The sequence below is a fragment of the Procambarus clarkii genome, chromosome 88 (genome assembly GCF_040958095.1).
Source record: "Procambarus clarkii isolate CNS0578487 chromosome 88, FALCON_Pclarkii_2.0, whole genome shotgun sequence".
NCBI lineage: Eukaryota > Metazoa > Arthropoda > Malacostraca > Decapoda > Cambaridae > Procambarus > Procambarus clarkii.
Window position 1 is genome coordinate 13,285,576 of NC_091237.1, and position 25,012 is coordinate 13,310,587.

Consider the following 25,012-nt stretch of genomic DNA (forward strand, 5'->3'; position numbering starts at 1 on the left):
AGCTGAGCGGGGAGGGGGTGTTAGTGTTCAAATTAAAGTTGCAGTACAGTAATTTTAGTGTAAAATAGTTTTCATAAACTGTATTGTAGTACTCAACATACAGTAGAACTACTTATCAATACAGTGTTAATGGCATAATACAGTACAGTACGTATTTACTGTACAGCATTCACAATGCCATGAGAATTCAAGATGGGCATAACTTCAACAATAAGGTAAACAACAACTGTAACACAGCATTTTTTTTTGTGGAGTAGTAATATAGGTACAGTATACAGTGTATATGAAAATGCATTTTTATTGTTGACTAGAAAAAAAAAAAAAAGACTGACGAAAACGCCTCTTGAAGGTCACCTCTTGCAATGAATCCAACGCTGCAACACACCGGGGTTGATCCCATTTAGTGCGTTGAATCGAGGTTGTACTGTATTGACATTTAAATTGTCAATGTTTACTATGTATTGATTTATTGTCGCAATAAAACTTGTACTGTAAATTAAAATTAATTCTGTTCATAAGTATCCAAATACCAGTTGCTGTTTTTCAACAAGTAGCCTCCATAGTTTACTGTGCTGAAAAAAATTATTATTTGACATATTGAACATGGCTGTCCTAGATGGCCAGTAGTCCATCCATCCACAGTATTCAACCGTGCCCAGTTTCCATCAAGGTCAGATAAGCAGAAGTTTACTGGAATTCTGATTATTTTTCTTAACAATATTTCACTGAACACAGATACCCAATATTTTATTTTAAGGAGCCCTCTTAACCCTTGCACTGCTCACCTATTTTCGGCAAAAACGTCTTGGTGCAATTGTCAAGGACATATTTTTGTTATTTTTACAAATGTTCAGGTAAATTTAATGTCAAAATGTTTCCAAAGTCAACTATTTCCATTTCAAAACACAAATAGTAATGAAAACATTAAAAAACATTAAAATATAGCCAAATTAAAAAACAAAGAGCACAACTCTCTAAGCGCCTAAAGGCGCTTTGCGCAGTGCAGTGGTTAATGCAACACTGAAAACATTTCAAAGAATATCTACAAAATTCATGAGTGCTTTGCCTTGATGGGCAGAGGGGCCTGACAAATGAGTGAACAGCGCTTCTGATTCGTAGTCCTGAGGTTCCGGGTTTGATCCCCGGTGGAGGCGGAAACAAATGGGCAGTTTCTTTCACCCTGATGCTCCTGTTACCTAACAGTAAAAAGTTACCCAGGAGTTACAGCTGCTACAGGCTGCTTCCTGGGAATGTGCAACAAAACGGAGGCCTGGTCGAGGGGATGCTAAGCCTCGAAATCATCTCAAGATCACCTCAAGATGGGTATTATTACATAACATTAGCAAAGGTCCCTACTCATCTGTAGTTAACTTTATCCATGGAGGAAGTACTGTAGGCAATGGCAATGCCAAGTACTATGGCAATGCCTACAAATTAAATAATTCCATAAAGCATACAGTTATGAGTCTCATGCTACTGAGCTTCTTAAATAGACTACCACAATATTTACCTCCAGAGTCTAAGCATTCCCAATATTTGTCCCTGGAGTCCCAACACTGATAGCGGGCTTCCTTGTCTGGGAACTGGGATGACTTTTCACTTATTTCCCTCGGCATTTTACACTGAAAGTGAAAAAAAGAACCTTCAATTATGGTATTTCTATAACAAAACAACTTATGTTTCATGCAATACTGTATTAAGTTTGAAGATTTAAAGCAAAGTTTAAGAAAAAGATACATATGGTTCGATCACATGTGGCCAAATTTGCACTTGACAGGTTGGAGATCTCTCTCCAACCTGACAACTCTTATGATATGAGTAGAAGCTAAAACAAAAAACATTAAAATTGGTGTAAAACCTGCCATCAGGAAGTTACATGGCCAAATAGCAATAGTGGCCTTCCTTGAATCACTTTATAATAATCATGAAAGTTTCAAGCAATTATGAGGCTATAATAATTCATAATAATTAATTCATAGTTCATAATAAGCCAAATAATGACCCAAGAATGGAAACTGAAGCTAATTCAATAGCTGCCTGATTAGGTAAGGTGTGATATAGCTTTAACCCATAAACTGCGCAACACCTCATATGACGTGTTGAGTAACTTGCCCAAAAGTGCGCATCACGTCATATGACATGTTGGAGTACTATGCAAGATTTAAACGACCTACGGATACACAGGGTTCACCTCACCTTCATCAGGGGTCTTGTAAACAGACGCCATTTATTTTTTTAAATCGTGGGCAACATTCCCGGGTGTGAGGGCCTCAGTACTGAGTCAGCCACCAAGGCCGGCAAATGCAGCATGAGCTCACATCACTGCTATTCAGCTTGTGACCACAGCATCGCCTAAAAATGTCAAAATATATATGTACATGCTATTACTTGGCAATGACAGTATTACAGAAGACCCCTGTGATAAAAATGACCAGGATTCAGCTAATAGCAGAATTGTTGTGATAATTAGCGCTGTAGTAGGAGAAGTAATCTTGGTGGGGAGGGAGGTAGCGTTGTCTGCTGACTCTGTGTGACCACCTTTTACTATCTGGACTTATACTAGCTTAGTGGTTCGCTATGGTGAACAAAACGGGTAGATATTTATATATAACGTCTGAATATACAGTAGTGAATAAAAGCAAACACAGTATGGTGGGAGTAGAATGTTGGCAAATCAGGTGAGGTGAGGGAATGGCAGCCAGTGGCGGGCTGGCTGGTGTGTGGTGGTCACTCCTTGCTGCAGTTTGACTCGGCATACCAACTTAGTTGTTTGTTATGAACACAAATGTAGATACTTATACATGTATATAACGTGTATATATAGTGTAATAACAGCAAAAGGAGTGTTGGAAGAAGCCATTTTGGTGAGGGAGGTGGTGTCATCTTCTTGACTTGTCATGCTGTGTAAGGGTGGCCACTATGCTCTTTGTGCACTATACCAGCTAAGATGAACAGAACATGTAGATACTTATATATAACGTCTGTATATAGTGAATAAAAGCAAAAACAGTATGATGGGAGGAAGATGTTGGCGAGTGAGGAGTTTTTGAGGGAGTGGTGGCGAGAGGCTGACTGGCAGATGTGGTGGCCACTTCTCGTTGCTTTTTGAATCGCAATATCAACTTAGTGGTTCATTATGGTGAACAAAACATGCAGATACTTATATATAACCTGTGTATATAGTGTAATAACCAACAAAGTATTTGTTTATTGTTTTATGAACATAATTGAATCAATAATATGCCCACCATAATTTTGAGTACGGCGATGATTCACATTTTATTATTTAAATATATCATACTACACACTATTGAATAATATTACAGCAAAAAAACGAAGAAAAAATCACACATTGAAATAATTAGGTAATTATATCTTTGTGGCAACTCCCGCCTGACAGCTGTGGCGGAGCAGAACTCCCCAACGCTTGCTGAGTCAGCATCACTTTTTTGCCAGACTTCCCTACCCTATTGCAGCCAAAATATGCCACTTACGATTTTTTTATTATTTTTTCCTGTGATCAAGGAACACAAATTAACAGGTTTGTAAGAGAAAAAAAAATTTGATTTTTTTTTTTATGCACCTGTGGGTGACAAATGCCAAATAGCCCAGAGCAGCTTAACCCATAAAGTGCGCATCACGTCATATGACAAGCTGGACGTTGTTCCAGTCAACTGCGCATCACGTCATATGATGTGTTGGAGTACTATGCAAGATTTAAACAGCCCGCGGATACACGGGGTTCACCACACCTTCATCAGGGCTCTTGTAAACAGACGCCATTTTTTTTAAAAATCGTGGGCCAAACTCCCGGGTGTTATTGGCCTCAGTATTGAGTGAGCAACCAAGCCTGACGCACGCAGCATGAGCTAACAGCACTGCTGTTCAGCTTGTGACCACAGCATCGCCTAAAAATGCCAAATTATACTTGTTCATGCTATTATGTAGCGATGATATTATTACAGAAGACCCCTGACTGTGATAAAACTGACCAGGGTTCTGATAATAGCAGGATTGTGGTGATATTTAGCGCTGTGCGCCATGGAGGGAGGAGTAATGCTGTGGGAGGGAGGGTGGTGGGAGGGCCACACAAAGTCAAAGTCTTTTGACTTTGTGTGGCCACCTTTTATTGACTGCACTCACCATACCAGCTTAGTGGTTCGCTATGGTGAACACAAATGTAGATACTTATATATAACGTGTGTATAGAGGGTATAAACAGCAAGAGAAGGTTTGGAGCCGCCATTTTGGTGAGGGCGGTGGGGTCATCTGCACGACGCCACCGTGCAGACGACGGTGTTGTTTACTGGTTACCACGATGGTCTTTGGGCACCATACCAGTTTATTTGTACAAGTATGGTGAATAAAACAGGTAGATATTTATATATAATGTGTGTATATAGCGTAATAACACCACACAGTATTGTTGGAGGAGAAATATTAGTGCATCTGGCCTTGAGGGCGGCCGCCGATCAGCTGACTGTAGCCACATCTTTGTGCCTTTACTCACCATACAAGCTTAGATGTGCAGTTATGGTGAACAAAACATGTAGATACTTATATATAACGTCTGTATATAGTGAATTATAGCAAAAACATTATTGTGGGAGGAGAATGTGGGTGAGTCAGATGACTTTAGGGAGGGCGGGAGTGGCTGGCTGGTAAACGGCGGTCACTCCTCGTTACTTTTTGACTCATAATAGCTACTTAGTGGTTCATTATAGTGAACAAAACATGCAGATACTTATATATAACCTGTGCTTATAATGTAATAACTGACAAAGTATTTGTTCACTGATTGATGAACATAATTGAATCAACAATATGCACACCATATTTTTGAGTACAGCAATGATTCACTCATTTTATTATATAAATATATCAAACTACACACTATTGAATAATATTACAGCAAAAAAAGTATGAAAAATCAATCAGAGACATTGAAATAATTCGGTAATTATCTCTTTGTGGCAACTCCAGCCTGACAGCTTGCGAGCAAAAGACCGCCTGGGACGCACGCTGAGTCAGCGCCTAGAATTTGCCAGACTTCCCCGCCCTATAGCAGGCAATAAATGCCACTTACGATTTTTTTATTATTTTTCCCGTGATCAGTGAGCACAAATTAACAGGTTAGGAAGAAAAAATCATTTTTTTTTTTTCAAAATGACATGCGCCTGTGGGGATGACAGGATATTAGACCCCGAGCATGTTAAGGGTTAAACCCTGAGCATGTTAAGGGTTAAACCCTGAGCATGTTAAGGGTTAAGGGTTAAATAGGGCTACAAGAACAGAAGAACTGGCAAAATTTTACTGGTAATAAATATATATATACAGAATATACTGTATACGGTTTTGAAAACAAAATAGCATTGTTGACAGTCTTGTGTACGTTTTACTACCCTCCCCCCAACCCATGCCAGATCATCCTGATACTATATCTACAGTATACTACTGTATATAGTACTATCAGTACTATCACCTCAGAGCCCAAAAGAAAGTAGTAGAATTATTACTATTAAATAAAAAACCCAGCATTGAATGAAATGAAATGCCATTTTCTGGGTAAGACCCGGGGGCTTCCCGAGCTCACCGGACTGATATGTATGTATTAGACCATGGCATCAGTCGATGGAGTTCTTGCCTACCAGGGACCACGAACCAGAACCTAGCCCCCTCAGAAAGGCACAAGGAGCAATGGCTTATGGAAACCCCCATGTGTTTGGAAGCATTCTATGTCTGCCATCGACCGGGATTTGATACCCAGAAAGGTAGGCGTAACAAAACAAACCCCACATGGTAAAAATTGCTACCTATCTTGAGGTTATCTTGAGATGATTTTGGGGCTTTTCAGTGTCCCCACGGCCCGGTCCTCGACCAGGCCTCCACCCCCAGGAAGCAGCCCGTGACAGCTGACCAACACCCAGGTACCTATTTTACTGCTAGGTAACAGGGGCATAGGGTGAAAGAAACTCTGCCCATTGTTTCTCGCCGGCACCTGGGATCGAACCCAGGACCACAGGATCACAAGTCCAGCGTGCTGTCCGCTCGGTCGGCCGGCTCCCATGCTCGGGAGCCGGCTAAAACCAAACCTAAAACTGAACAGGGAGGCAGAACTCTCAAATTAAACAAGCAAGTGATCTCAAGTGAAACGTCATTCCACATTCTGGGTCCCTTGATTTGCCGAGTATTTCTAGTTTGGTTAAGTCGCACTCTTGGAATATCAGATATGTATGTCTTTCTAGTGTTGTGCCCACACTAGAAAGTGAAACCCATGGGTTCCATTGTACAACGTTCACAGAAAGTGTTTAAGGTCAGGATTGGCATTACAGTTCAGAGTTTTAAATATATAGAGTACACTTGAGAGGATGTGCAGTGACTTAATATCTAACATATTCAAAGATTTAAGGGGGCCAAGTGCTGTCTGGGACCAAAGTTTGTTATTGTTCTGATATCATTTTTGTGTCAAGTAATTATTGGATGTAGATGATTTTGGTTACCTTACCTTGAGGTTACCTTGAGGTGCTTCCGGGGCTTAGCGTCCCCCCGGCCCGGTCGTCGACCAGGCCTCCTGGTTGCCGGACTGATTAACCAGGCTGTTGGACGCGGCTGCTCGCAGCCTGACGTACGAGTCACAGCCTGGTTGATCAGGTATCCTTTGGAGGTGCTTATCCAGTTCTCTCTTGAACACTGTGAGGGGTCGGCCAGTTATGCCCCTTATGTGTAGTGGAAGTGTGTTGAACAGTCTCGGACCTCTGATGTTGATAAAGTTCTTTCTCAGAGTACCAGTTGCACCTCTGTTTTTCAACGGGGGTATTCTGCACATCCTGCCATGTCTTCTGGTCTCATGTGATGTTATTTCTGTGTGCAGGTTTGGGACCAGCCCCTCTAATATTTTCCACGTGTAAATTATTATGTACCTCTCCCGCCTGCGCTCAAGGGAGTACAGTTTTAGGCTCTTTACTCGGTCCCAATAGTTTAGATGTTTTACTGAGTGGATTCTAGCAGTAAAGGATCTCTGCACGCTCTCCAGGTCAGTAATTTCTCCAGCTTTGAAAGGTGCTGTCATTGTGCAGCAGTACTCCACTCTAGAGAGCACAAGCGTTTTGAAAAGTATCATCATCGGTATAGCATCTCTAGTGTGAAAAGTTCTTGTTATCCAACCTGTCATTTTTCTTGCAGTTCCTTGCAGCTTGCAGTTCCATGGTTAGTAGAACCCCAAGCACAGATACCATAATTGAGATAAGGATAGATGAGAGAGTAATAGGGCATTACCATGGCAGGGCGAGGTACATAATATCTGATTTCAGAAAGAATGCTAAATGTTTTAGACACTTTTTTTTGCTATATTTTCAATGCGGCCCTGAAAATTCAGCTTGTTATCAATGAGAATACCAAGGAATTTAACATCTACTTTGTTACTAATTTGGATATTGTTAATTCTTTGATTAATTTAATCTGAGGATTTATTACCAATATACTGTAGAAGGTTTTTGTCAATGTTAAGGGTGAGTTTGTTAGCAGTTAGCCAAAGATGGACTTTATTTAGTTCAGTATTCACTGTCTTTCTAAATACAAGGGCTAGGACTGGAGAAAATGATGGTTGTGTCATCAGCAAATAAAATTGGCTTCAGATATTGAGAGATGCATTTGGAAGGTCATTAATGTAGATGAGAAAAGGGAGAGGGCCAAGTATACTGTCATGTGGAACACCAATGTTGATGGATAGGGTGGGAGAAATGGAATCATTCACGGAAACATACTGGAGCCTGTCAGTAAGGTAAAACTGAAAGTATTGGAGGGAGTGACCTATGACTCCATAATGATGTACAGTAATTCAAGAAGGTTGTGGTGGTTAACAGTGTCAAAAGCCTTACATAGGTCAACAAGTAACCCAACAGGGAACTCATTTTTATCAAGAGCTGCATATATTAAGTTAATCATACTAATCAGTGCATCATTGATGCTTTTTTGAGTCTGAAGCCATACTGGCAAGAGCTAAGTATATTGCGTTTAGCTATATAAGAGTAAAGCTGCTTGTAGATTTGGTTTCAAATGCTTTAGACACGGTTGGCAATAATGATGTCTCAAATTGTTGACATCAGTGAGATCACCAGATTTATGGGCTGGGGTTATTTTTGCTTTTTTTTTTGTAGAATATCACGAAAGGTTTGGACTTCAAGTGATTTGTTGTAGAGCAATGCAATGGCCGGAGCTTGAAATCTAGAGGCTTTTTTGTAAATTAGATTTGGTATCTCAGCAAGGGCACCTGACTTAAGAGAAAGGATTCTCTCATTAACATCACAGTATCTCCTTGAAAGAAATTTGGAGATGACCCCTAACCTATACTTTTTCTCATGGTCATGTTTTTTATTAATAGATTTTAATATACCCTTAGTAAGTCATGGATTGTTTAACCTTTTAGTTGTGGCTTGTTTAGTTAACATTGGACAGTGGGTATTATAGAGGCTCAATTTTGTGAAGAAATGTTTGCACCGCTAGGTTGATGTTCACTATGTTACCTATTTCAGTCTCCCAGTTGATATTTACAGCATCAATAAGTTGTTTATAGAAGTTTCATTGTGCAACCTAAAGCTTATTTTCATTATATCTACAGGTGGTTTATTAATATTGGTTAGAAGAAATGTGGGGTAATAGTCTGTGGTCCAGTGATTATCCCTGAAGTGAAGAGGTTATGTTAGTCCAGATGTGGTCAAGAGTAGAAGCAGTCATTTTAGTAATTCTGGTAGGTTTAGTAATTAAGGGTATGAGCATGCAGGAATTCATACAGTTGAGGAAACTATTTGTAGCAACGTGTGGGTTATCAGGCTCGCAGAGGTCAATATTATAATCCCGATATTATTAGTTGGTTTTTGTCAAGTTTGTTCGTTAGTACCCTGTATTAGATTTCTAAGGTAGAGTTGAATTCAGCAACATCAGTGTTAGGAATTCTGTAAACTGTTCCCACAGTCAAGTCAGCCTCGGCACCCTTGACTCTGAAACGGGCAAAGAAATACTCGCCACAAATGTGTCTAGTTTAAATAACTTTTAAGCTTGTCAGTTTTTATTGGTAGTAAAGAGCAGTACCACCACCTCTCTGGATTGACCGACAGTTGTGAATTGCCGAGTAGTTTGGCATGTTATAGAGTTGTGTTGTATCATCTTTCAACCACATTTCAGATAGTATAATAAAGGTGAATTTGTTGTCAACTGTTTGAATTAGGGCACTAACATCATCAAAATGTTTGCTTAGAGATCTTACATTCAAGTTAATTACAGAAACATTGTGATAATGTGTTAATACAGTACATTGTTTACATCATATGCTGTATAATACCTGCAATTTTGATCATTAAAGTAATGACTGTCATAGATACTTTAATAAGAGGTTTGCTTCTGGGTCTATTAGTTGCATAAGTAAGCTGTTTGATGGTAAAATGGCAAAGGTATAATTAATGATGCAATGTAAAGAGAAAAAAAAAAACTAATTTCAGTAGAATGATGAAATTTGGAGTAATTAAAAAAAAATCTAGATATAAAAATAACTATAGCATGAAATACAAATAAGATGGGAACAAGTAAAAATGAATTAAGATTCAATGTAATTAGACAAGTATAATACAGATGCCAAGTAAAATTAAAGTTTCAATAAAGATTGAATGTTTAGAACATGATAAACTAGAATAAATGAGGTAGATTACTTTGAGGTACACCCAGGTACACTGAAAACAATAGTTTACAATACAGGCACAGGCATAGCCAGAGTAAAATGGAGCTAGGGAGCATGGGGAGGCTAGGTAACGATGAAACCTAGTTTGCCTAGCCTGCACTAGGTAACAAAGGGGTTAATTAAGATGGGGCACTGATAGGGTTAGTCAGGTCTGATACCCTACATTGGCAGAGGAGTTTATTGAGTTTTTCTCACTTTCATTGTGCCATCTTTAACATAGCACTGATGGATCACTCCTTAGTTTTCTTTATGGATTTGTTCAAATTCAAATGTTTATTCAGGTAAAGTACATTCAGTACATAAAAGGGGTGATACAAATTTTTGAGATATATACAAGAGTTGTTACATTCTTGTACAGCCACTAGTACGCGTAGCGTTTCGGGCAAGTCCTTAATCCTAAGGGTCCCTGGAATACGATCCCCTGCCGCGAAGAATCGTTTTTTCATCCAAGTACACATTTTACTGTTGTGTTAAACAGAGGCTACAGTTAAGGAATTGCGCCCAGTAAATCCTCCCCGGCCAGGATACGAACCCATGACATGGCGCTCGCGGAACGCCAGGCGAGTGTCTTACCACTACACCACGGAGACTGCAAATATTGCTGAATTTATAGATAGAGCTAATACATACAATGCCGGTATGTATGTTCGTATCCTGGCCGGGGAGGATTTACTGGGCGCAATTCCTTAACTGTAGCCTCTGTTTAACGCAACAGTAAAATGTGTACTTGGATGAAAAAACGATTCTTCGCGGCAGGGGATCGTATTCCAGGGACCTGCCCGAAACGCTACGCGTACTAGTGGCTGTACATGAATGTAACAACTCTTGTATATATCTAAAAAAAAAAAAAAAAAAAAAAAAAAAAAAAAAAAAAAAAATGCCTAAAGCCACTATTACGCAAAGCGTTTCGGGCAGGAAAATCACTAAAGACTAAAACTTAATACTAATTTTTTTTTTTTTTTTTTTTTTTTGAGATTAATTGAGATTAAAGTATAAAATGTGTTGAGACAATATATAAATAAAAGAGGGGGAACATAGCAGGAAAACAGCAATAATACAATTTGCTCGACAAACAGCATTGTTTAAAAATAACAGACATGGGTTGACATTACAGGTATAGGGATAAGGTAGGTTACAGGGAATTGTCGCAGATGGTAGGAGTTCCTGCCTTTTCCTGGTCAGGAACTTGTTGATGTACACCCCTTGTTAGATAATACTGCTGCCTGACTACGGGCTCACCATAGCCCGTGCTACTTGGAACTTTGTTCTAGGTAGCGAATCTTTAACAACAAATGCTGCTTGAACAAGACCGGATTTTAGGTTATGGGCAACTAGTTTGAGGCGAATTGTACGTTGATTTTGACCTGCTGTATTCTTTTTGCCTACCCTGTAAGCAGCAATTATGTCTGTTTTGTTCATTTCATACTGTATTTGATGTATTATGATATCAAACTCAATACACGCTGCGTACTAGTGGCTTTACAAGAATGTAAATACTGTACTATCCAATGTATTCTCACAAACCCAATGTACCTTCTTGTATATATATAAATAAATAAATAAATAAAAATAAACACGGCTCACCTTCGCTCTCCGCCAGGACAACTGAAGATCACACAATAACAGAGTCCTCCGCCACTTGCTGGTCTTGTTCGTCCTGGGAGATAGATTGTTGGGCGGTTATAGTACTGATACATGCATTCGTTTAGTTTTTAGTTTAGTATTATTTAAGTTAGTTAATTAGTATTAGTTTAGTTAGTTAATTAGTATTAGTTTACTTTACTGTTTACTTATTAGTTTAAATTAAATCTACTCCTGCGTCAGGTTCACGTTTTCTTTCACGTGTTTTGTTGGATTGACTATTTTCTTGTTGGGTTATTGGCGATATTTAGCGAATACCCTAGCAACTTATTGATTTATTTTTAGTAGAAGAGCTCCTCCTCCTCATATGTTTTCGATTCATGGCTAATATACGCTTTTTTCAGAGTGGTTTATTTATTAAGCACCTGTAGCAGTCACATTAGATAAGAAAAGAGGCAAGAGACCGAACTTTAGCACCCACATACAACACATAACCAATAAAAGTCTCAACAATGGTAGGAATACTTTCTAAAATCAGATATTATGTTCCGCACTCTGCTCTCCTCTCATTATACTACGCGCTAATCTATCCCTATCTTAAATACGGTATCTGTGCATGGGGTTCAACCACTGCAAATTACCTCAAGCCCATCATCATTCAATAAAAATCTGTTATCAGAACTATAACAAACTCTGTCGTCAGACAACACAAAGCCCCTCTATTAAAGTCCCTTAACTCACTCCACACATTCTCATGTGCTATCTACATGTACAAAACCTTGTTCCTAAATGCTAATCTTGATTTGAAACTTTTCCTTCATAGATGTAATAGAACCCATGAGCACCACACCAGAAATAAATATCTTTGATATTCCCAGAGCAAAGACTAAATCTGTGCAAACATTCCATGCAAATAAAAGGGCTCAATCTCTGGAACTCACTCCCTGATGAATTAAAAAATTGTCCAACCCATGCCCTGTACAAAAGTAAAATGAAAAAGTACCTGATTTCATCCTCATAGTTTCCTAATTTGTGCTTTAAACTCACACTGTATCTTGTACTACCCACTTCCCCCAATATTAGTACTGTACTTAAGACATATATATCTTCACCAGTGTAATCACCTCTGTCAACTTTCAACTGCTACAATGTACCCTTTCATCTTACCTGAAATGTTAGATTAAGGACCTACCTGAAACGCTATGCGTGTTAGTGGCTTTGCATTAAAGTAAAAATACCAATCCTTTGTAATCTCACCAACCCATTGTACCTTCTTGCAAATAAATTATTATTATTATTATTATGTGGCAGCCAATTTATTTATCACAAAGTTATTCCACATTCCAAGAAATTCTATTCCAATTATTTAAAAGCTCACAATAATCCCCATAATCGCTAATGACACCTGCAATCATATTCACTAACCATTATTAATGGCATCTGTAACAAATTCCCAAGGTTTCCACTTATCACTTAGGACATTAGTTTTTTTAGTTTAGGTTTATTATTATGCACCTCCATGCCCATCCATGTAAAGCTTGCCAGTATGCAGTCTTCAGTAACCTTTAACCTCCAGGAGTCTGTTTGGTCAATGTTTTTAATATTAGAAACCCATTTTGCAAACTACTCTTTCCTTCAGGGATGGTTAGATTGGGCACTGGTTGAGGTAGGAGCATGTCTTTCAAACAGTTTCTAAGGTACAGTATTTCTGCTGTGGTCTGCCTCTTAGTTCTTTCCTTGGGCCATTCCAGGCAGTGTTTTTCTCAAGGAGTTTCTGGCTTGAGGTTGGTATCTCTCCTACATTCACCAAACTTTGGTGGCTAGAGGGATTTCTACCATCTGCTCTTTCATAGTAAGCATCAGTGATGGTGTAGTGGTGCGATGTCTTTAGACTTTTCAGCAAGCTTGGGCCCAGTAAGCTTGCATATTCTGCCTTGTCACAGGGCTTTTGTTAGGTTTGGTCTTATATTCAAAGCCAGGTGTCCCAGGTTTCTTCCCAGCCATCTCAAGTCTCTCCCTGGATTGACTATCATTTGTGATGTTGAGCAAGAGTAATTTCCATTACTGTACTTCATTCCTCTGGCTGATTTTTCTCCAAATCCTCACTCTTTCCTTTCTCTATACAGTACTCTCATTAATGTCCAACTCTCCAGATAACCAGTTTGCCAGGTTTGCCAAGGAGTTTTCTGTCAGTCTTGGATTATTTCCCTGGACCTGCAGGATGCTTACTTGATACTACAATTCAGGGATTAGTTGGGATTCAAAGTGGACATCTTGGATTCTCAAGATATGTTATTACCTTTGGGGCTTCCATTTGAGCTGATCTTGGTGTCCCTAATGTTCTAGACTTTTCTTACAATTTTTTAAGTGTCAGATATAAAGTGGCTTTGCCTATCCAGAAGCATACAAATCTAAAAACCCCACCTCACTGGTTGAGGCTGGTACTCGTTAATCCTATGAAGCATAAATTTTGTGGGGCATTTAATACAATGATTGAAGGTAATAGTTCCCATCATAAGGAACAGAAAGCCTGTTATAAATATTGAGGTCCCCCGTAGTAAATGATACACCTGTTTGCATTGTTATTCCATGCTACACTATTGCTATTCTAACTCAGACAAATGGAAAGGAAGGGGGATCTATCAGGAGAAAATGACAAGCCATTGCAACTATGTAGCTCTTGGAAGGGATCAAGATAAGGATTTGGGAGGGGATATAGGGAAAGAATGGTGCCCAACCACTTGGACGATCGGGGATTGAAAGCTGATCCTTTTCTCCAGACAAATGGAGAAAAAAAAAGGTTGAAGACATGTCTTTTATTTTGTACTAACCAATTATTACAGAGGTGTGCCAAGATGCAATATATATTTTTGTGTATTAGTAAGAAGTATTGCGCATCTGAATCTGTGATGTTGTCCAGATACAAACTACTAGTATGGTTTCAATTACTATGAGTTTCTTACTTGTACAAGTCAATACTGTTAGCTAGCTGAGCTGAATAATGCTAGAGATGTTTGTCACTGAAGATTGTCCCTCGTCTATTAACAAAATAAAGGAAAGCAAAGGATCACGTACAGTACTGTACCTAAAAATTTGAATGAATTTAATAATTAGCTGATTTGAACTACTTTTTCATAAGTTTTGCAAGACGTTTTTATATATTTTGCCTTCATATCAATATTCACTTTTCTAACAAAGAAAAATATTTAATATGCATAATAAAATCTGAAATTATTTTTGAAAACCATGATGTCCAAATCAGACACTTCTTTTTTCATATAAAATTATCAAATAAAGAAACCTAAGTAAAACAATGATGTATAAACATCTACCAGTAAATGTTTCTCTTTGACATACTGTATAAACAAATCAAAGATTAAAATATAAACATTACTATTCTGAACTTCACATATAAAATTCAGAAGTTTTGTGTATGAATCTTTATTAGCTTTACAAGTTCAATGGCAATATTAAAAAATGACAATATTTGATTTACCTCATATAAAATGCATGTACTGTACTTTATTATAATATAATAATGTTAAAATAACCCTCAAACAGCCACTGTGAATATATAATAAAGTTTTTCTATACAGATGTTATTAAAGAAACAGCAATTACAATATCTATGGAGATTTTGTATAACAATTGATATAGCAAATATTAATGGAATTGAACTTCTATGAAGCTATACTAAATATACATTAATTTTAAATGATTTAGGAACTATATTACACAAGATAATGACAGTTCTATTACTACACCTTCAGTTAAATAAAGTATACAATATGCCATATCTTGCCTGTGCCCAAATAGTGCTGAACATTTGCCAAGAGAAATATAATATAGATTAAGTAGTTCAATTGTAAAACTGTACACATATACAAAGCATTATTTAATATCTACATATTTATATAAATAACATACTGTATATGATAAAATAACACTTTACAAAAATAAATTCATATCAGCAAATATTAGTTTTGCATATGTGTTTGGTTAAATCATCTGAGGATGAGTAACTATGTTGAATTTAGTTTTCCAATCTATTTGCAGTCTTATGCCTCATTGCACTCATGTAAGTAAGACTTGTGTATAATGTGTTTTATATATACAGTACAGTGCAGTATAATAAAAGAAATCTTTCAGATACAATATTAATACCAGTATTATCCTTTAATAATGAAAACCTGATATTGGCATAAATAAACTCTAAAAACCTGTCCCTGATGTTTTTGTATAAAAATTGTAATATGCTTACTATTTGTGCCTGCAGAATCGAGCTATTAGCTCTTGGACCCTGCCTTTCTAGCCAATCTATTTTTCCTCTATTATGTTTTTATTTTATTTTATTTATATATATATACATGAGTTCTTTCAATCTTGTAAAGCAACTAACACGCATACCATATATGTCTATTATATATTTTTCTCTCTAACACATGCTCGCACACGCATTCCCAGTAAGCAGCCGTAACAGCTGTCTAACTCCCAGGTACCTATCTACATTTAGGTGAACAGATGCATCAGGGTGAAATAAACTGTCCATTTGTTTCTGCCTCTGCCAGGAATCGAACCCAGGCCCTTCGGATTATTACCCCCGAGCACTGTCCACACAGCCACGAGGCCCCCCGGATGTGCGGGCTAATGAGAGATATCTTACCAGTGAGTTTTAATATGCCTCCTTAAACCACTGTTATTAGTGCAACGAAAAGGACAGTGTGGGCATGCATATGGCTTTTCTCCAGTGTGAATGCAAAGATGGTCCTTCAGGTGAACATTCTGAGAAAAACGAGCAGGGCATTGAGGACAAGAAAATGGCTTTTCTCCTGTATGAGTACGAATATGAACATTAAGATTGCCTTTATCAGTGCCACGATATGAGCAATGAGGGCATGAGTATGGCCTTTCTCCAGTGTGTGTGCGAAGATGTCTCATTAAAATATAATGCCGAGGGGTGGAATACGGACAGAAACGACAATGGTGGATCTTGCTGGATGTGGCAACAGCAGCATTCTCTCTATCTCGTACACTCTCTTCCCCTCCTGTTATCTGAGCATCATAACTCTGGGAGATCTGTAAAAAAATATGCATCTTATTTAAATCTATGAGTAAAACCAATGAAAGCATATGAGGTACAAAATATATTATTATTTTAGAATTATCAAACTTCCAAAGATGGTACTTTTTCCAATGAGAAGGATTAACAGAATTTGGATCCCTCACATGAAAACAGGGATCAATTCCACACAATACATAGTATGTACTACATACCTCGCCCTGCCCTAGTAACCCTGTATTATTCACTCATTTATCCATATCTCACCTATGGTATCCGTGCTACATTGGGATCTACCACCTATGATTACTCAACAAAAATCAGCAATTAGGACAATGACAAATTCCAGTTCTGCTCCCCTACTGAAAACGTTAAACATGTTAAATAGCAAATCTCTGCACATACTCTCAAACATTCTCTATATCTATAAAACTCTGAACTGCAATGTTAATCCTGACTTTAAGCACTTCCTAGAGGGCAGTAATAGAACTCATGGTCACTACACAAGAAACAAATATCTCTGATATTCCTAGAGTGAGATGCAACCAAAACAGAAATGCTATAATTAACCCTTTAACTACACAACGTGCCTGCAGGCCCACGTCTGGGGTGTGCTACGCGCCTCCGGGTATTTGTATTTTTCATGTTCCATTCAAAACTCCCACGGCTACATGGGGTTCCCATCAGCTTCCTCAGGGCTCTTGTAAACAGACGCCATCTTTAAAAACTACGTTCACTCAGTACTGAGGCTCTCACACCCAGGAATGTTGGCCACGATTTTTTTTTTTAAATGGTGTCTGTTTATAAGAGCCCCGAGGAAGCTGATGTGAACCCCATGTAGCCGTGGGAGTTTTGAGTCGTATACTAAAAATATAAGATCCCGGAGGCACGTTGCGCACTCCCCGTCGAGCGCCTGCAGGCGCATTGTGCAGTTCAATGGTTAAGTACTTTATTACTTTTTATTTTACTCATTTGTTATTTTTTGTGAACTTTCTCAACTTTATTAGCTTCTCATTTAGTTTAAAGTGCTTACCCTTTCACACCTTTAACCACTGAACTGCACCAACTGAGTATTCTCGGTCGGTGGAAAATTGCGCCAACCGAGAAAACTTTGATTTTTTCGGACCCATTCTAAATGTGTACAAAATGGACTCTTAGGACATTCAGAAGGCAACCATCTTGGAAAAAATTCCCAGAATGCCCAAGGGCTGCTGGCTGGGTTAGTACTGAGTGAGCAACCATGGGGGTGCACGCTTCTCTGGCTCCCAAACATCTGTCTGACGCGCTCTGTTGGTGACCTTAAACAAACCTTATTGTTTGAAGAACATAAGGGTCATAATATTGGTGAAGCTAGGCGCAATAAGGACCTAACACAATGGTCGGATGCAAGTGATACAGCACCTATGAGGACGATACAGTGAGTGTATCCAGTTGCAGCTCTGAGCGCCTCCCTTGCCCACCTATGCCATCGCCAATTTAAATTGATGATACTGTACATACATGAATCGTTTTCTGTGTTCAGTGATGATGCATCTGATACAAATAGCATCAATGAATGGTGATAGCAGCTTCCATGATGGTGTTTTCCATAGATATTTTCAAGAATAGCTGAATCTCTTCTTAACTGATGGACACTTTTTAAGGCTAGCTGAATCTCTTTCAGACTAATGGACACTCTTCGAGGCTGGCTGAATCTCTTCCTGCGTGGGACCTTACAAAGCGATCTTTTCACGACTACCTTACAAATTTATCTTTTCCTATAATCTTTTCAAGATTACCTTACGCTTTACAAGCTTGGCTACATACTACCTACAGGTACTAAAGCCAAGGGTGTAAGTGAGTGTGTTATTTGCAAACACACACAACAAAGAAACAGGAAGCGAAAATCTGTACCCGTTGCAACAAGAGCGAAGTCGCTCTGTGTACCATGGACTACTTCGTTGATTATTGCTCACTTCAGAAGTACTGAGTGTGTAATACAGTGTGTTACTGTATAAATAGTGTGTGAAACTGTACATATTGTAATTTTAGTGAATTTTTAACAAGTAATATTGCGATTATAAACATTTATTGTGGACACATTACTGACACATGTATCACAGTTCCATGGAACATTATGAACGTTCTACTGTATACATATTGTAAAGGACCCAAATATACATCATATACGATAAAAAACAAATAAAACAGCATTGGAAATATATAGAACAAATAATTGAAAATATATTTGTGGCAACACCCGGTGCTTGAATGGCCCGCACGACCGTGTCTGGGCATGTCACGCACGGGCGACCAGCCACTGATGACGTCACAGCGCACCTTGTCCACGTCCCCACAGCCAAAGTAAGTGGAATTTGGTATTTATTTTTACATAGACATGTTCAGGAAAGGGACTTTATCATTTTACGGAGAAAAAATAATTTTTGGGGAACAACTTGATTTCATGCACCCAGGGGGAATTTCACAATAAACTTGGTGCAGCACAGTGGTTAAATAATTTTTTTTTTATCAAATTTTTTAAGTTTTGCTCGAAACACATTTCATAATAGTGGCTTCATTAGTATGTGTAACTCCTGTCCCTACAATTGTACTTTGTTCTTTGTACACACATTCTTTTGAATAATTATTATTATTATTATTATTATTATAAGAGAAGGGAGACCAGCAGCAAACAAGCTGAGGAACACCTAGAGAACCACAGATTGCAGCAGCAAACTCGGAGGGTAGCAAAACTCTGTAAAATATGAGACCTGTAGGTACACTACAGGCACCAACTCACATGCAGACCAGCTGGGAGGCCGGATGGTGGGGGACGTATAGCAAAACTCATGCTAACTGCCAACTTGGAAAAACTTGGAGGTATAACCTGCCTCTGGCACAAAATCACAGATAAGCTCAGTGAGCCCCCAGTAGGGTACAGGAAGCACCAGGTGCATGAATGACTGAGGTGCCTGACTAGGACCCAAATACCGGGTTCCTGCGGCTCGGTATTTGTTTAATGTTCCTGGTTCCAGTCAGTTGTGTGTTGCTTTGGGCTGTATCTTCCAGCCTGGATTCTCTCCTTCTCTTAGTACCTGCCACCTCTCCTTCCATGCTTTCATCCTCCATGATTAGCTAGCTTCAGGAAGCCACCGGGTAGCTCCCACAAAAGCCCAGCATTGAATACAATGAAATCTCTCTCTAGTTAGTCCCAGTGGTTGCCTGTCTCCCACCCTTCCCTCCAGGTTCATCGGTTCTTCAGTGGGCTGTTCGTCGGCTCCGAACTCACCAGGGAAGCTGGTTGTGGGCTGGGGCCAGGCCCCTTGGTGGCGGTTGTCGGTACTAACTGGTCTGAGCTAGTTTTGAGTGATTATCTTGTATTGTTTAAATAGTTTGTGGAGTTGTTTGGCAATTTCGAGGCTTCATTCTCTGTACATCCTCCAGTTGTTTGTATAGCTTGACTGACTTTCTGGATCACTCTCTGCACCTCTGTAAATAGGCCAGGTTCTGATTCTGATCCCTGGTAGGCTAAACAGAACTCCTGCAACTGATGTGACTCATTAGATGGAGCAATCTCAGTGAGATAGCTTCAAGGAGCCACTGGCTCTACCAGAAAGAGACTTTGCATTACATGAGTGTTTTTTCTTTTCCTGAATACTGTACTGCAACACTGACATACCCAAATGCTCAACAGTTTTGAGAACCACCAATCTGATGAAAGAAACTATGCCCTGTATTTTCTCTGCTGTGATGGAACCTTCATGTAGGCAATCACATTTGATGCAACATCTACTTATTATCAATAGTCTTGGCATTAATAATTAACCTAGATAATACTCAGGTTCGACTGGAAGCAGCTGGGTTTAACTCTGGCACTTACTCTTCAACCAAATATGCTCTTCTCAATCTATTCTTCTCCTGTCACCACTTTCACCCACACCCATAGGGCATTCTTATCTGAATTTTATTGATTAATTCACCTGTATATCTAAACTCACCATCTGATGGAAATCCTGTTGCTCCATATTACGCTCACCACTATAGGTCATCAGCTCCTCATTTCTCTCTGTGGCGTAATCATTATCTAGTAGCATATTTTCGGCTGTTTTGCCATCATTCATTAGCTGAAACAATTATTATGATTTTATTATTTTTTTTTAATTCAGTTAAAATTATGAATCAGTTAGCACCAAGAATCCAGGAGAATCATTTTAAATAATATAATGTAATATGAACTGATATCAGTTAAGCCTTCAACAACATTATATATGATCAAGTTGAATAAACACAATGTGCTGACAACAGTGTAGAGACAACAAATTGAGAATAGAATTAACTAAAGATGACCAAATAGTGAACTGTGTTAAAGAAGAATCATCATCTCCAATGATGCTTACTCTTAATTTGGTATTACTCTACACAATAAATGTTATCAGAAAGAAGAAATATATAAATAAAGAAATACACAAACATTTGCATTCATCAAGTCCACTATGGGCTCACCATAGCCCGTGCTACTTGGAACCTTTGTTCTCAGTAGCTAAATCTAAACAACAACAAATCAAAAACATACTTCCTGTATACCAGATGGTCCAGCTTGTGACCTGTCCTTTTCTGAGTCAGGTATATGTAGCAGTTCTGAAGGTGCCATTGAGCCAGACTGCTCTTCACTCTTTAGTCTAGTAGACTGATACACGCTTAAGTCTGTAGCTGAAGGACTGTAGTCAATTGTAGACTCTGGATATTCTTGGTATTCTTCATCATACACAATTTCTTCCTTTACATCAGATTCATCAATTAATCCCTTGAAGAAAGAAAAACTGAATAATTATAAAATACCACAAGGCAAAATAACAACAAACGTTAATGTAACTTCTACATAAAAGTAGCACTCAATATATCCAGCCCATCATCCTGGGCTGGATTACTGGGCTGGATTACGGATAGTACTGTACTATCCGTTTGGTAGTACATTACTGTACTTATTGTAACGATGAGGACCATGGTATGCATACCAACGTACAATGAAATTAGAAAGAAGAAATCGGCACTATTGAGTTGGACACACCAGGAAACTATTTTCTACTTATGTTGCAAAGACAAACTAAACTAACCTAACCTTCCTAGGTCTAATACACGATATCTGAGGCCTAGTATAGCACATATGTGTGCTATACTAGGCCTAGGAATATTTAAGCTTGTTTTTTAGCTTTATTTTCCCAGACTATAAAGTGAATAGTACAAAGTTCTACTATCTAATTGCTTAGAACGGCAATCTTTGTACTATAGTGCACAGTTATAAAAATTACTACTATCTAAACAGGAGAATGGGTTAGTATATCACATTTTTATAACACAAATTCTAAGAAAATTTCTTTGTTGGTGGACATGCAAGGAAGGGAAGGGAACTATCAGGGGGAAGACACCAAGCCATTACGACTATATAGCACTGGGAAGGGATCAGGATTAGGATTTGGGATTGGATGGGGGAAAAAGAATTGGGCTCAAACACTTGGACGGTTGGGGACTGAACGTTGACCCGCAGGAAGCGAGACTGTTGCTCTACCATCCAGCCCAAGTGGCTGTCCACTATACACATTGGTTACATGTGGATGCAAAAGTCTACCCGAGAGAGAGGTACAAACAGCTGTAAAGCCATAAAAATAAGGCCTTGTCCAAATTGAACTGAAGTGAGAGAGCCTGTTCACCAATACAAATGTGGAACACAGGGAGTACTAAATCCATAGAAGCCAGGCAAGAGACCATGACAAGTATTCATTACCAGAGAGAGAAACCAATCAAACCCTGTAAAGACATTGCACTTCCAACAACTTGCCAGTGTTGATGGATACATGAACCACTCAGGAGAGTCAATCTCTTTAAAACAAGAGCGACTTCCACCTAATCGTGTATAGTGATAAGCGACAGAGAGCTAGATAGTCAAGAAACCAGCTGAGTTTGCACAGACACAATCGAAGAGGAAAACAGAAGCAAATTTAAGCTTGTAACAGTTCTTGAGCTCTCAACAAAACAAAATATGGGAAATACAAACTAAGCAAAAGTGAAATTCCAGCTAGCCGAATGAAACCTCCAACTGTAAGATGTTGGCCACATTGGTGTCCTATAATATTCCTAATGATGCAAGGCTCTATGTAAACTGGAGTTGGGATTTTGGGAGATTAACCAGAAAGGTTTATATAATCAGTACTATATCACCAACACATGACCCCTGGCAAGTATGCACTGGACAGTAAATAAGCCAGTCACTGATGGATAACAGGACCTGCACATTTTGGAGCCAAAGCATGCAATACCACTATTCTGAGAGCCTAGAGCAAAGTTCAACTGGAAAGGAAGAGCCCTGAAGTGATAAATTACAATCTTGAGAAAGAACCCTGAAGGGGTAGCTTATGTTCTTGACAAAACCCAGAAGATCCTGAACTTCATAAGAGGTACAAGAAGGTGGGAATCATACCACAGGCTGGCTAATCTTAATACCATGAAAAACTTGAGACAAACTACCACATGGAACAATGAACCTAGGACACATGACCACATGGAACAAGGAACCTAGGACACATGACCACATGGAACAAGGAACCTAGGACACATGACCACATGGAACAAGGAACCTAGGACACATGACCACATGGAATAAGGAACCTAAGATGGATCCCCCACATGCACCACTAGTGATGCAAACGTAACGGCCACAATCAGACATAATATATGATGCCCTCGGCTGAATCAGCCACACATCAATCACCAAAGGATCCCATCAGAAACCAGCTGTCTCATTCTTACCCAGAAAGAAAGGAAGGAGAGGACTGTAAATGAAGAAAATAACCCCCAGGACCCCAAAAAACAAACTCCCATTTCCAGAAGAAAGTATGAAGCTCCCCAACCCAACAACCAGAAGCAAGAACCAACAAAAAATTTGCATTGACTATAATGAAAAGCCTATTTTTGAGTGAGCCCTAATCGCTCCCTGGAGCTACCTTGCTGAGATGGCTCTCAATTACTAGATGGCATCAATCATGGAGTTTTGTTCGGCCTACTGGGGACCAGTGCCAGAATCTGGACTTCTCCTTAACATAGACGCAGGGAGCAGGTGACATCCCGCCATCTCACTGGGAAAGGCATCCAGAAAGTCAACAAACCAATTCTGAATTCAAAGAGACTGAAGCCTCATAACCTGTCAAATGAATTACCCCAACAATGTAAACAAATGATTGAATCTCTTGAAACAAGTGTGCACTTGTTTGCCCCACCCCTCCCACTTGTTTGGGGGCAGGGTGTAGGAGTTGGGGCTCACACTGTCCAAGGCCATCAGTTCTGGAGTAGATGCACACATGAAAACTACCCTTATCCGACAACCTGGAAGGGAAGGAGTGGGCATCAGGGAGCCACTGGGGCTCGCCCAGGAAGAGGCATTTCATTACATTCAATGCTGGTTTTCTGATGAAAGCCCCCTTGTGACTCCCTAAAGCTAACTACCTACAGAAAAAAACAGGGGCTCACTAGGGAGGAGGAGAAATTGCAGTCAGTTATGGAAAATGTCAGGTCAAGAGACGTAACCCAAGGCAACAGAGGCACAATGAGTCCAGAAACATTAACCCAGTACCAGACTGTCAGAACCTTGTTAGTCTGCTAAAACCCTCAATGACCGAACAGCAGCCTAATCACAGCCCATCGATAACAGCATGCAGGTAAAGACCAGGCCGCTCAAAAGTAGAAAAAGAACTTGGCAACAAAGCCAAGATCACCTTGTTATCAGCTGGAGATTGCATGCACAGCCTTAATAGGGCTAACCTAGGAATAGAAAAGATGACATCAACTGGGATGTCCCCCTTAGTTGACCTATATGGTGAAGCAGGCCAATTGGAAAATTACTATAACCCTGGACAGTAGACAACCCTGATGACTGGAGATATCAAAGGGACCTATCATTGAGGTAGGTTAAAATGTGGATCACTCAAAGATGAAGACATCGAAGGACCACTAAGACAGGTTGTGGAAGATGTGGGAGCCAGGAAAAGACTAAATGGTAGAGCCTGTTATTGGTATGAAGGTTGCCCCCATACTAAACTCCAGCCAAATCCTAAACTAAAAAAAAGGAAGAGAATTTACTAGTAGGCATCCCAGAGATCCAGCGAAATTAGCAAAGAAATGCTGGAAACAACCTGCCAAACCTAAGAAATGGCAATCAACCAGAATTTACCACAAGAAACTCATGGAAAACAAATGTGCCCAGAAGAAAGCAAAGCTCCAGAGAAACCTGCCAGAGCATGGGAAGGAAGTAGGGCAAGAAAGTAGGAGATAACCACCCTTCAAGAAATAGGGTTACTGTAAGCACACCTTCAATCAACATGGTGCAAATGGCAATGCAGAACAGTGGAGCTGATGGCAGAGTAGACTCTCAAGATACCAGAGAAGTTAAGAACCTGGCTAAAGCCAAGATGAATACAGTACTGGATATATTTGCTTGTGACTAAGGCCAAAATGAACTTTCAGTGGCTTATAGTTTATTGTCATGCCTATTATCATACCTGGATTGATAGATTTGTACAAATTTTGAAATGGTAACTTTTTTACATCAGCCGTGTTAGGCTTCCAAAGCACTTTTAATCAGGTATTTGTTTCTTAACTATCTCATTCTGCTG

At 39.2% G+C, this 25,012-nt stretch overlaps 2 protein-coding genes across 6 annotated transcripts in view; both read right to left on the minus strand.

Annotated features, from left to right (window-relative positions):
• LOC123745880 (cytochrome c oxidase assembly factor 6 homolog) overlaps positions 1 to 11,469 on the minus strand; it is a 57,473-nt gene extending 46,004 nt beyond the window's left edge. Inside the window, exons 1-3 of one of the 3 annotated variants that reach the window (XM_069317513.1) lie at positions 11,315 to 11,420; positions 2,197 to 2,352; positions 1,511 to 1,622 (exon numbers count right to left, since the gene is read on the minus strand). In XM_069317513.1, coding sequence (XP_069173614.1) covers positions 1,511 to 1,622; positions 2,197 to 2,202 — 118 coding nt within the window. In that variant the 5' untranslated portion in view covers positions 2,203 to 2,352; positions 11,315 to 11,420. Of the gene's footprint in view, positions 1 to 1,510; positions 1,623 to 2,196; positions 2,353 to 11,314 lie in introns of all 3 variants that reach the window. The other 2 variants (XM_045726980.2, XM_069317514.1) reach the window with 2 other exon arrangements.
• Positions 11,470 to 14,112: 2,643 nt separating this feature from the next.
• Positions 14,113 to 25,012, minus strand: part of LOC123745879 (zinc finger and BTB domain-containing protein 17) — a 583,396-nt gene continuing 572,496 nt past the window's right edge. For all 3 annotated transcript variants that reach the window (XM_069317537.1, XM_069317536.1, XM_045726979.2), the window contains exons 5-7: positions 20,923 to 21,153; positions 20,348 to 20,473; positions 14,113 to 16,387 (exon numbers count right to left, since the gene is read on the minus strand). In XM_069317537.1, coding sequence (XP_069173638.1) covers positions 15,971 to 16,387; positions 20,348 to 20,473; positions 20,923 to 21,153 — 774 coding nt within the window. In that variant the 3' untranslated portion in view covers positions 14,113 to 15,970. The remainder of the gene's footprint in view (positions 16,388 to 20,347; positions 20,474 to 20,922; positions 21,154 to 25,012) is intronic.